This window comes from Thalassophryne amazonica, chromosome 16, assembly GCF_902500255.1.
Source record: "Thalassophryne amazonica chromosome 16, fThaAma1.1, whole genome shotgun sequence".
Taxonomy (NCBI): Eukaryota; Metazoa; Chordata; class Actinopteri; order Batrachoidiformes; family Batrachoididae; genus Thalassophryne; species Thalassophryne amazonica.
In genome coordinates this window covers 796,397-809,852 of record NC_047118.1, presented here as the reverse complement: position 1 = coordinate 809,852, position 13,456 = coordinate 796,397, and the positions used below count along the sequence as shown (strand labels likewise).

General features: G+C 40.5%; 1 protein-coding gene and 1 long non-coding RNA gene across 4 annotated transcripts in view; one reads left to right on the top strand and one right to left on the bottom strand.

The window, feature by feature from the left end:
• Nucleotides 1-2,751, bottom strand: part of coro1a (coronin, actin binding protein, 1A) — an 18,403-nt gene extending 15,652 nt beyond the window's left edge. The window contains exons 1-2 of one of the 3 annotated variants that reach the window (XM_034191274.1): nt 2,585-2,751; nt 1,583-1,786 (exon numbers count right to left, since the gene is read on the bottom strand). In XM_034191274.1, coding sequence (XP_034047165.1) covers nt 1,583-1,780 — 198 coding nt within the window. In that variant the 5' untranslated portion in view covers nt 1,781-1,786; nt 2,585-2,751. Of the gene's footprint in view, nt 1-1,582; nt 1,787-1,896; nt 2,187-2,283; nt 2,490-2,584 lie in introns of those variants that run through there. The other 2 variants (XM_034191273.1, XM_034191272.1) reach the window with 2 other exon arrangements.
• The window catches only part of LOC117528644, a 22,074-nt gene extending 8,618 nt beyond the window's left edge, over nt 1-13,456 (top strand). The window contains exons 2-3 of the long non-coding RNA XR_004565841.1: nt 9,090-9,093; nt 12,815-13,456. This is a non-coding gene — a long non-coding RNA (uncharacterized LOC117528644). The remainder of the gene's footprint in view (nt 1-9,089; nt 9,094-12,814) is intronic.

Genomic DNA, 13,456 nt, shown 5'->3' with positions numbered 1-13,456 from the left:
AATAAAATTGGTCCTAGCACAGAACCTTGTGGAACTCCATAATTAACTTTAGTCTGTGAAGAAGATTCCCCATTTACATCAACAAATTGTAATCTATTAGACAAATATGATTCAAACCACCGCAGCGCAGTGCCTTTAATACCTATGGCATGCTCTAATCTCTGTAATAAAATTTTATGGTCAACAGTATCAAAAGCAGCACTGAGGTCTAACAGAACAAGCACAGAGATGAGTCCACTGTCCGAGGCCATAAGAAGATCATTTGAACATCAACATCATCCAGAAACGCTGCCGCCTTCTCTGGGCCTGAGCTCATTTGAAATGGACAGACGCAAAGTGGAAAAGTGTGCTGTGGTCTGATGAGTCCACATTTCAAATTGTTTTTGGAAATCATGGACGTCGTGTCCTCCAGAAAAAGAGGACAAAGACCATCCAGATTGTTACCAAGTTCAGAAGCCAGCATCTGTGATGGCACCATCAATGTTGAAAGGTACATCCAGGTTTTGGAGCAACACATGCTGCCATCCAAGCAACGTCTTTTTCAGGGATGTCCCTGTTTATTTCAGCAAGACAATGCCAAGCCACATTCTGCACGTGTTACAACAGCGTGGCTTTGTTGTAAAAGACTGCGGGTACTAGACTGGCCAACGGACACCCCGGACTGTTGAACAACTGAAGTCACACATGAAGCAAGAATGGGAAAGAATTCCACCTACAAAGCTTCAACAATTAGTGTCCTCAGTTCCCAAACGCTTATTGAGTGTTGTTAGAAGTAAAAATGATGTAACACAGTGGGAAACATACCACTGTACCAGCTTTTGATTGATTGATTGAAATGTTTATTTTGAATATCAAGGCACAAAATAAATAACAACAATAATAATATAAAGAAAAACCATAATCGATGGAGTGAGAAGAAGTAAAACGTATTTACTCCCACCCCTTGTCCTTAAGTAAATGGATGCCTGCAACACATTTTTGAAACGTGTTGCAGGCATCCATTTCAAAATGAGCAAATATTTGCACAAAAACAATAAAGTTTATCAGTTTGAACATTAAATATCTTGTTTTTGTGGTGTATTCAATTGAATATAGGTTGAAGAGGATTTGAAAATCATTGGATTCTGTTTTTATTTACATTTTACACAACATCCCAACTTCACTGGAATTGGGGTTGTAAGCTAACAAACCTCCTCTTTCCCAGGTGTATAAAGAGGCATGAAATCAAACTGTTGGCGGCCTACTGCGCTCCACAGTGTGAGTCTACAACATATCCGTGTACGAGACGCCACATCCTGCCCTGACTGAGCCAACACTCAACTCCAAATATGGTGAAAAAGTCAGAGGCAGAGCAAGTGACATGCAGAAAGACCTAAAGCCACCATCAAACTTCCTCTTTTGTGTGAATGTGTGATGCCGCCTCACAGCATGCAAGCTGTGAGTTAAAAAAGCAACAGTAAAGTGCAGATCAGCAAATAAAAACACAGTTTTACAAACAGGAAGTTTCAGCAAAGATGATCAAGATCTTGTTGCGTCTCTGTCTGCAACACAACATGCTTTCTGTGACTTTGTGCAGACAGACCTTGTTCAGAGGCAGCACCATGAAGGCGCCGCCGCCGCTGGCCTCCACGATCATGGCCACGAACTTGGGGTTGACGGAGCAGAAGTTGCTGTCCCACGTCATCTGAGAGATACGGATGTCATCGTAGCACTGGTCGGCTTTCACGGCCTGGCCGAAGACGTGGCGGAACTTACTGGACCTCACAACCTTCCTGGACATTTTCAGCTACATGTTGGGGGGAAATACAGCACAGGTTAATGAGAGGGTCAAGCTGAAAAACCCCAACCAGCCAAATGTATGGGAAAAAAACCCCAAAAAAACCTGAGAGCACGCACATGCTGAAAGAGACAGCACAGGAAAGCTGCTAAGAAAAGAGGAAGAAAAGGGCTTTCACAAGTGCTTCCTCTGCTCTGCTCTGAGAATGGCACTTCTTTGAATCTCATTTTTCTAATTTAAGCCTCATGTAAATGCTATTGTGCACACACACAAACCACCGCTCTATCAAATCAGAAGCTGCAATCATGCAAATAATCAAACTGGTCTGCACATGCAGCATGCTTCAAAAGGTGAAGTGACCCCAAATGTCAGTTACACCACATCCTACGAGCGCAACAAAGCTGCAGTCACTCTAAAGTCACAGATCGCTCACACAGCCGAGCGTCGAGTTCAACACCAAATACAAAAAAAAAAAAAAAAGATCAAGGAGACTAAATGTGGTTTAACTCCATTTGTAGGTTTTGTTGATTGAAATAAAAGCACAGTACGTTCCGCTGCATGTGCATCACAAGACCAAAGCAGCTTCACTGCTGCTAATTTAATAATCCTTTAACAGACTTTTAGCAGGAAACTAAATACAGCAGCAAACCCTGCTGTGGTGAAAAACACAAACATACGAAATAGGAAACTTCTCTCAAGCTTGGAGCATGAAGAACTCATTAGTGCAAAGCACACAATAAATTAATGATGCACAAAAGGATTTTTGGGTTTGAAGTGTGCTGCATGAGTCCAGCACGCCGAGCCTACCTGGGAGCAGCGCGGGAACGATTCAGCTCGAGGAGGGAGGCTCGTCAGCGGACCAGAAACCAGAGTGAGGACTCAGAGAGACAACGTTCACTTAATGCATGACACAGAGGAGGAAGTCAGTTTCAGAGGAAGGTAGAAGTGGGCGGCGTCTGCTCTGAGATTCTGGGTTTCAAACGGTGTAATGCAGAGAGGACACAGGACAAAGTTTCTGAAATTCTTCATAAGAGAGCATCAGCTTTGTTAAAATATCAAGAAAATGCAGTGATATCGTTGTTCAGTCTCACGGCTGCAGCAGGCGGAAGCAGCTCGTCCAGGCTGCGACTGCAGGAAGGCCCTGAACTGGGAGGTGGCTGTAGCTTCAGAACATCAGTGAGTCGGAGGTTCTTCCTGAATCCTGAGAGGAAAAGTGGTGATGTCACTCACATGTCACACAGCTGTCAGTGGAACGTGACAAACTGGAACCTGCTGAGAGCAGAAAGCTCCAGGATCAGTGACTCTCAAATATCTGCAAATAATTTTACCAAAATTACATAAACACAAAGTTATATTGTAGCTTTTGGGAGATTTTCAGGAAAAATTACAGGGGTTCAATTGGAGACTCACCTGTGTGAAGAAAGGCAGACACACACACCCACACACTAAACTTGGGGAGGGCACATTAAGTGAAACAAGGAATTTCTTTTCTTAGGGGTCTCAAACTAACAGCTCGGGGGCTACATACAGCCCATGAGACAGCATGGGCTGTATGTTCGTGTAACATTTTTGTAAACTTGGTCTAATTTCTCTCGTACCTTTTGTAACTTGTATGAACACATTCATAAATCCAGATGTGTTAAACCTTCTGAATTCTTACATGTAATTCAACACACATCCACAGGTGTGAATTAATAAATAAGGCTATATGCCCCGCCCATACACATCAGTGGCCCATCAGGACACTGCAATCAGCAACACTGGTGAGAATTGATTTTTTTTTTTTTTTTTTTTCTTAAGAGGAACGTTTTGTCCTTGTAATTGTTCACAAATTACTTCCTTATTTCATTGACCATGTCCAACCCAACAGGGGGTGCCCAGAGCACTCACTCGTAACCTGTCTTGTCTTACGGGACGTACACAATCTGACCATCTGAAAGTGGAGGGCTGTCTTAGCGTCCCTGCTCCAGTCTCCTTCTTCTTGAGGGCGGACATCAGGATCACACTATTTTTCCTCTTGTGGGACTAATAAAGGACTATCATAAATTAAGGATATCAGGCTGTACAGTTACTTCAGAATCATGTTGCAATTTAAATTGCAGAGTTAATCATCTTCAAACAGATGATGCGTTTTTCTTGCACCAAGTTGTGTTTTTGTGTTGTTTTTAAATTTTATTTGTGTGTGTGTGTGTGTGTGTGTGTGTGTGGGGGGGGGGGGGGGGGGGTTGACTTTCATCATATTTCAGCCATAACTTTATACAGTGTTTTAGACAAATACATGTCTTACAAACATAAAGGTAAGACTGTTCTGAACATTTTGATATGTAACACATGGGTATTATGCTAAAATAAAGTACCTTAAAACAGGAATTTCATTGTGATAAAATCAAGAAAATACCCTTTAGGTTGATTGCTTGATTTTATTTATTATTAAAATGTCATTGTATAAAATAAATACAACACCATCACAATAAAAAGATAACAATAAAGCAGCACTTATTTCCATTGTGGTCCTTGAAAGTTCTGAGGGTCAAGTTCCTTTTAGACATTCTTTTGTCAGGAAATATCACATGGAACCTTCTGAGAAGTTCAGCCTTATAATCAGTATTCAGACAGTAGCACAATTTTTGTGATTCTGAAGAGTAATTATGATCAAGGCGTGATTGGGGTGTAGACTTTCAGCTTTAGCTCAGGGGGTTTATCAAAAACACTGTTTAATACAGTTGTGCTCAAACGTTTACATACCCTGGCAGAAGTTTAGTTTTTTTTTTTTTTTTTGGGCCATTTTTCAGAGAATATGAATGATAACAAAAAACCTTTTTTCCCCACCTCATGGTTAGTGGTTGGGTGAAACCATTTATTGTCAAACATCTGTGTTTCCTCTTTTCAAATCATAATGACAACACAAACTACCCAAATGACTCTGATCAAAAGTTTACATCCCCGTTATTAATACCGTGTGTTGCCCCCTTTAACATCACTGACAGCTTGGAGTCTTTTGTGGTGGTTGTGGACGAGGCTCTCTGATGGTAAAACTGCCAGTGAATATGTTTCAGACTTTATTTACATCAATTACAAAGAAATACAAACAGTATGACACTTTATGGTAAATCTGCATGGAGTAGACAGTTCTCAAAAACTGAGTGAAGAAGTTATGGGAGAAGTTATGGGCTTATGTGACTGTGATTGGAGAAATTGTGCAGAGTGCAAGCTTTGCATTTTGCACCACTACTCTTAGCTTCACAGTGGAGTAGAGCAGAGAAGGATTTTCTTTCACCAAAACAGATCAAATCCAGGCTTGCATCTCAGATGTACACTCTGGCAATTTGTAACTAAACTTTCAGGTCTTCTTTTTAAGAAAAATCCTCCTCTAGACCATTTCATCATGAAGATGGATAACTGGTGATACAAAATGCAAAGCTTGCACTCTGCATAATTTCTCTAATCACAGCCATGTAAGTCTGTAACTTCTTCTGGGTTGTCTGGGTGTCTTGGTGGCTTTCCTCACTCTTGTATTTCTTGCACAGTCACTCAGTTTTTGAGAACTGTCTGCTCCATGCAGATTTACCATAAAGTGTCATACTGTTTGTATTTCATTGTAATTGATGTAAATAAAGCCTGAAAGATATTCAGTGGCAGCTTCACCATCAGAGAGCCTCGTCCACAACCACCACAAAAGACTCCAAGCTGTTGATGTTAAAGGGGGCAACACACGGTATTAAAAACAGGGGGATGTAAACTTTTGATCAGATTCATTTGGGTAGTTTGTGTTGTCATTATGATTTGAAAAGAGTAAAGCTGTTGTTTGACAATAAATGGCTTCACCCAACCACTAACCATGAGTGAAAAAAAAGTTTTTGAGTTTTCATTCATATTATCTGAAAAATGGCCAACAAAAAAAAGAAAAAAAAAAAAAAAAAGAAATCTGCCAGGGTATGTAAAGTTTTGTGCACAACTGTATTTAGGAATTTCAGCCATTTCTGTGTTCACGGTCCCTCCAGTAGATACCATAAATATTTGGACCAACTAAAAATAAGGATTATTTTTTTTCCACACAAATTATTGCTCCTGAAACCCCTTTTCTTTCAGTCAGACAGAGGATGGATACATGGAAACCCGCCGTGTCACAGAAGAGAAAACAACTGGACCACAAACCAGCACATTACCAATGGCCCCATGGAATTTTAAGATGCTAGCCTCGCCGCTAACTCAACTTAAGCCTTAATCCTCAAAAAACACTTTGAAGACGTGATAAACCAAAACATTCCCACTGTTGGGCTACAAAACTACAGAGGCGAGGACGCTTTAATAAACCTACATGTCAGTGAAGCAGCGATATCAGGATAGTTTTCACAGTGGTGTGTATGTATGTGTGTCTGTGGACAAGACAACTCAAAAATGGCTGGACAGATTTCCTTCCATCTTGGTGGGAATTTTATTGGGATTATGGAGCGGTGACTAGATTTTGGAGTATTTTGGTCCAAGCTCAAGGAAGACATGGTCCAAAAAACACTTTTTTTAGTACATCTCAACAACCAAGAAGTCTAGATGGATTAGTATGAATGTCTTCATAATGAAGTCATGTGACAAAGTCATACGTGATCAAAACCAGCATGACAGGTTTTATATCGTGCTGTGTGCAGCACGAGCACGCAGGCTGTGCATCGGCCCTCTGACACCTTCCATTTGAAACTGAAGTTCTAAAAGAGAATGAAAGAGACAACTGACAAGTAGAATTAAAAATATAGATTTCAGTTTATTGCACAATCGTTGCAGGAGACGGAGGAGTGTGAGAGCCTGTCTGTCACAGCATCACAGGAGACACAAGAACCAGCACACACAGAGAACCTGTGCACACCGACTGGGCGGTGAGGCACTCTGAGGAAGCAGTCAGCACCCTGTCAGTGCAATAAGACAAAATAGAATCTGAGTTCACCTGCATGCAGATTTTACACCTGTGTGAGATCCACAGGAGAGCTCACACACACACAGCCGCAGTCACATCCACCTACAGTAACCTCTGCAGCAGTGTGCAACAATTTACAGCAGATGGAGCCACAGTCAAGATGGCAACAGACAGACTCTCCAACAGCTCCCTTCTTCCAAACGGACAGACGTCTCCTTATCTGTACACGTGGACCAGTGCCATGAGGATCAGTTTCTCCACAGAATAACTGTTATCTTAATAATCTGTATGTTCCAAGAGCTCTAGACAGGTAAACAGGTCATTAACAGGGTATCCCCACACCCACGTTTTCTAAAAAAAATTAAAAAAGAAACTGCTGTTAGTGATGATTCCAGATACAGTTCTCTCGCTCTCTCTTTTTCCATGTAATATACAAACAAATGACAATTTTCCTGGTCCTGGTTTTGCTCCCGCAACATGGTTTTCAGAGAAACACTCACTCACTCATCTTCAACCGCTAACTCCAGTTAAGGGTTACGGGGGGTGGAGCCTATCCCAGCAGTCACGGGGCGTGAGGCAGGATTCACCCTGGACAGGACGCCAGTCTGTCACAGGGTCACATACAGACAAACAAACACATTCACACATACGGGCAATTTAAAGTTTCCAGTCCATCTAACCTGCATGTCTTTGGATGTGGGAGGAAGCCGGAGCACCCGGAGGAAACCCACACAAACACAGGGAGAACATACAAACTCCACAGAGAAAGACCACAGGTGGGAATCGAACCCATGACCTTCTAGCTGTGAGGCATTTTTAGGAAAGTGATGACCTCAAACCAATTAAGTTCAGGTTACTCAAAATAATTCAACCATCAAAAGTTAGCTTTGATCAGTATCAGATGTTAATTGTAGTTACATTAATGCACATGAATATAACAATGTTATGTTCTAAAAGTAAATCAATAAATTATACACCTGGGCGTCCAAAACGTGTTCAGTCATTGAGCCTAGAATGTTACAAATTAATGCTACATACTTAAAATGAACAGATAAGCTTATTTCAGCCCTACTCATATAAAATAACTGTTAGTAATCAGGCCTCCAGGTGAAGAATGAGCTTTGGAATTACAAAAAAAAAAAGAAAGAAAGAAAGAATGCCACCGAATTGTTTTGGAATAGTTGGTACGTTAGTGGAACAACAAACTATGTTGCTAGCCTTTCCATTACATTAGCCAACATGGAAGCAAAACTTATTTATTGGCACTATTACAAGATAACTTGCAGTTCATATTTTCAGATTTTTGGATCATTCGACAACAAAAGTGGACACTGAATCTCCAGCTGACATCTACAGTTGAAGTACCAATGGTGGACAAATAATACCAGTAGAAATGTAAAAATATCACCAGCAACATATTTTTAAGTAATCATAAGAATATGCTAATAATTTGAGAATTCGGTTTGAGTTGATTGAACACTGCGGTAGAGGTGACTTACTCATACCCGTCTATGTCATTTATGGATAACAAGATTTCTCTCAAATGACACATTTGTCAAAAGTGAGAAGAGCATTCAAAAGACTTAATCAGTAACAATGATTTAATAATTTTATTTTATTCATGTGTGAATTACATGAGCTAACTTAACTGGTTTGAGGTAATCAGTTCCCTCAAACCTTCTGAGTTGGACTAAGCTGTCAGGTTGTAGAGCGGACGTCCCCTCTCCCTCCAGTCCAGTCTCGTAGTCTATTCATCCAGAGCCTGCAGAGATCAGACAAAGGGAGCAGGCGGAGGAGTGTGAGAGCGTCTCTGCCATGTGTCAAACAGCAGAACTCAGGACTGGGATCTTACAGCTACTGTTATGGCACCCTGAGAAGTGCGAGACCCAGGATGTTTGAGCTACAGTGGATTAGAGAGCTGAGGGCATCAGACACCTGAACAAATATATTTCACTGTTGTGTATCTGTCATCTGATAATGCATAGATAGACCAGTGGTAGTCACGAGGTATTCACATGCCCGCCAGCATTACCCACAAGGCTCACAAATGTCTTTTCAAAGAGGGTTACATTTAAATGATCAAAAGCATTCTTAGTTTGGATCACAAAACTTTAGACTGAACCACTGTCAGTCTTTTTTTGTGTGTGTTTTCACATACATATGGATGGAAACAGCTACACCAACACATTTGACACAAATCTGAAGTATCACGCTGTGCCTCGGTCTGATCGCGCACTCCTGTTTCACTTTGGTTCAGAAAGACAAGAGTACACTAGCAACCCCCATGTCTCCGTTTTAAAAATGTCTGTGCTGTATGTATAGATTATCTACATACATGTATTTGCATTAATTATACAGACTTTGAATATTTGATTTAGTCTGATCCAAAGCCCTTTTGGAGAACAGTACAGTTTGAGAGGTGAATATATGTATAATACAACCCCAAAATCACAAAAAGGTGGTACAGTATGGAAAATGCTAAGTAAAAAACAGACAAGGCAGTAATTCTTACATTTACTTTTTTATTTCAGTATGAACCAGAGATATTCCATGCTATGTGTGGTCAAGTTAATTTCATTTGTTAATATGGATCCATTCCTGCATTTAAGGCCTGCAACAAAAGTCGCCACAGATGTCAAAGTCTCAACTGGGTGAGGTTAGCATAAGGCTTCTTTGTTTGCACAATAAAGTTTAAAGTGGCATTTCTGATTGCTACTCTATACTGTAGTTGTTGACAAATATTTCCCTTGTAAAAGTAATCCCTTGCCCATATGGTTATATCAGTTATTGATGAATGACTGTTCTGATGCAATCTTGGATGAGGGATCAGAGATCACAGGTGTTCATCTTAGACTCGCACCCTCGCCTTTATGGACTGAAAATGCTCAAGTCCTTGAATCATTACATGATACTATGCACTGTAGAGCAGAGGTCTCAAACTTGCTCCACAAAGGGCTGAGAGGGTGCAGGTTTTCTTTGCAACCATCCACTCCACCAGGTGATTTCACTGATTAGCATCACTTTGAGCAGCTGTAATCACCTAATCATTGAAATTACCTGGTGGAGCAGGTGGTTGCAAAGAAAGCCTGCATCCTCTTGGCCCTTTGTGGAATGCGTTTGAGACGTCTGCTGTAGAGGGAGAAACATGCAAATCCCTTCCCATTTAATTTGAGGAACATCGTTTTAAACATTTCAATAATTTTCTCAGGCATTTGTTGACAATCTGTAATCATGATTTGGTACAAAAGCTGTATCCATGAAAGGCTGCGTCTCTGAGAAGCAAAATGGGCAAAGGATCTCCAATCACCTGTTTGAAATTACATCATTTACTTTTTTGCATTTTCCATACCATCCCAACTCTTCCTGATTTGGGTTGTGCATATCCACATGATCATCAAAAGCATTTCATAGCTTGTGGATGGATACGATGAATTTTTACTTAAGTGTACGAGGCAATTTCTGCTTTACAGCTAATGTCATGCATTTATTTTTCTGGCTTGACTTCCAGCTCTTATGCTGCGGAGAATAAATCCCTGTGCCAGCGTGCGCCTAGCAGCGAGGGGGTGCCGTCTGAGGCTGTGGGAAATCCTCCTTCAGCGATGAGTCAGCGTCGGCACAGGAAGCGGAGGACACAATATACCTCAGACGTTGCTAATTTGGCAAGACGAAGAGGGGCTGACGAGACTGGTAATGAGCCAGTGAGCAACTGTAAGAAACAAGTTCAACGTCAATAAGAAAGAAAAGTCGGCCTCTTGCAAAGGAAGCATTCTCTCAACCACTAGCCTTCTTGAAAATTGAATAATAAACCGTTCGCTTACTTTGAACAGAAATGAAACCTCACACCAAAACTATTCTCACAGAGAGCTCAGAAGGGGTTCATTCCCGTTTGTTAAAGCCAGCTCAACAAAATGTTACTCCACTTTGAAAGGACTGAAAGAAGAGAGGATTCAAACTGTAACATGTGATGTAAACTGAGGCCCTTTCTGTGGCGTCACTCGCACCCGGGAACACGACCGTCCAGAGCTGAAGATCGTGTTCAGAAAACAGCTATACAGTTTTTAAAAATGGCCTTTTTGCAGTAATTATTGTCAATACAAACCCAACGGCATGGAGATCTTTCTCAACATATGTCTAACCAAAAAAAGAAAAAAACAAAGTATGTGGATTAGTGAAACAAAGACGTTAATCGTTGAGATTTACACACTGTGAATAAAACAAAAGATTTTTCTGTGACCTATGACACGATTTGTCAGCCAGTGATCTGACACACATAGTGTTTTGGCAGCTGTTGCTGTCACAGATGCGCACAGCAGCCCATGTGTGCAGTACATCATCTAGCCAGAAAATAACTCACCAGTCATGTTTTAGAGAAGCAGGATGAACTAAACAGAAAATAAGGAAGTTGCAGTGACATGCAAATATAGTTTAAAAAGCTGAGTCACATCATATTTGCAATTTAAATGATTTTACCGGCATCATAATCAACAAAACACATATTGAATAAAATAGATTTTATATGACAGTATTTCTGTCTGCATAGTGTGAGGTCACTTTTAGGGCTCATCTCTACAGATTCAGTACATGTAGTACCAGATTACTGCACTTTAGCAACTGTTTAGCGTCAAAGTTTTAAAGTTATGCTTCAGCGCACTGGGAATCTTAATTGTTAGACATACTGCTGTTTCTATTTTGTTATTTTATAATGGTGCATCATTTGTATGAACTCTAACATGAGAGAAACACACAGCATGTGTCCTCACAAAAATTACCACAAACTTACAATCAACATTTGGGGCATGAAAGATGGCTGCTCTCTATACAATGATGCAATACAAATGCACATTTTGTCAGGATAGTACAGAAACATCGCACAGCAAGTTCATGTGCAACGCGTGTGCAGAACCTGTGTTACTAATGCTATTACATCATAATGCACATACAGACACAGAGGGGTGCACCCTGTGCGCACACGAGCAAAACAGAAAGAAACACTCACCTGTGGCTAAATCCACTGAGCTTCCATAAAGACTGTGAGGTGGAAATGTGCATTTCTATTGTTGAAACCCCAAAATAAGCAGCTGAAATATTTTTTTTAAAGAAAGAAAAGCAGCACTCCTTTTACGGATGCAACTCTGAAGCCTCAAGGAGCACTGGAGTGGCCATACAGTGGACAAACAGAAATAAAATTACAATTAAATAAATAAATAAAAACAGAAAGTACTGCACCCAAAATCTTGTTGCGCGCAAGCAACATATAATTTGTTCCCACGGTCTGATTCATTTTTGTGCGTGAGGTAAATGCTTAAATAATTTCTGCAGGGCATGCAGCTGTTGGGAACCTCCAGGTGCTGGCTCATATGCATGCAAAACAACTATTCTATGCTCAGTAAATGTATTTCAGTATTTATTATTATCACCAGATACACCCGATAATAACATCTACAGTGCAGGGTGTTAATTTCTATCTCAGTTCTCTGTGCACTTAGGAATTTTGCACAAAGGTTTATGTTGCGCAGGAACTAATCAAACGGGGGAAATAACAGCCACTTTTGTGCAAACGGTAGCATTTTGAGTGCTGAATAAAACCTGGTGACATATTTAGTTCTTTTTTTTTTTAAATGGAGCTCTGCTAATAGCAGAACCTGTGCCACACTGTGTTCTGCATTGCTTCTAACATATGTTTCTGCATTATGTTGATACGGTATTATGTTAGACTGGTAAAGCAAGAGCGCATTGTATCATGTAGCGAGCGGCCAACTTAAATATCTTAACAACTACAGATATTAATGCCACTGCACAGCAGAGGTTGTAAACGTGCATGTTCTGCTGATTCAAAAATGTACAGATGTCTTGGGTACTGTGCATTAATGCCACACGATTTATTCTAATGTGCGTTCTACGCCACTGCCCAACGGAAGGAGAGTGTTTCCCAACATGCCAGCATGTTCCAGAATGAACCCCTTCCTCAACTTTCTTTCCTCGTCAGTCAGTGACGGTGAGGAGAAATCAGAGCGAGACACGTGCAGAATGTAAAGACAGAGCGGTAATCACAGAAAGCATAACAATCAGTCCTGTGCCATAAATAAGACTCAGTCCTCTTGGGCTTAAAAGAGAAACTGACGTGCTTTTAGCGTTTATAAAAATATAGGTGCGACAGTGCCTGAGTGTTTGTGGCTATGGCAAGCTGTTCTGACATTTATTACATGGACAGGAATCATAGTCACTAAAAAGGCAATATGAGAATTAGTTCTTCATAATAACTCCTTTTAAGAGAGCACAAAAAATAACTATGACCATCTGTAAAGGAGGATGATGATCATACAGCTGCAGAGATCCCAAATTAATTTGGCATCAGGTAATATTGCTGGTGTAAATTGTCATTACACTGTTGTCTATAGATAATAAACGTGCAAAGATTTATTTTATCTGTTATCTGTAAAGCGAAGCTCACATTTAATGAATACCATGACAGCAATTTTTCCCTAAACTTTTATCTCAATATTAAAAATCAAGATTTCAATAAACATCATGTTTGACAAGTCACAACTTTTTTTTTTGGGGGGGGGGGGGGGGGGGGGTAACAAAAACACTGAAGATATTTGTTGAGTAAATTTGACATCACATTTGTGACGACATTGCAGACTTCAAATGAAGACCCGGGTGCAAGAAGTACTTAAGTCACTTTTTAAATGAGCTGACACCAGTACTGTAATTCACTAAGGCCACCAGAGCATCATTTGGAACCAAGACATTAAGAAAATCAGTACTCAAGT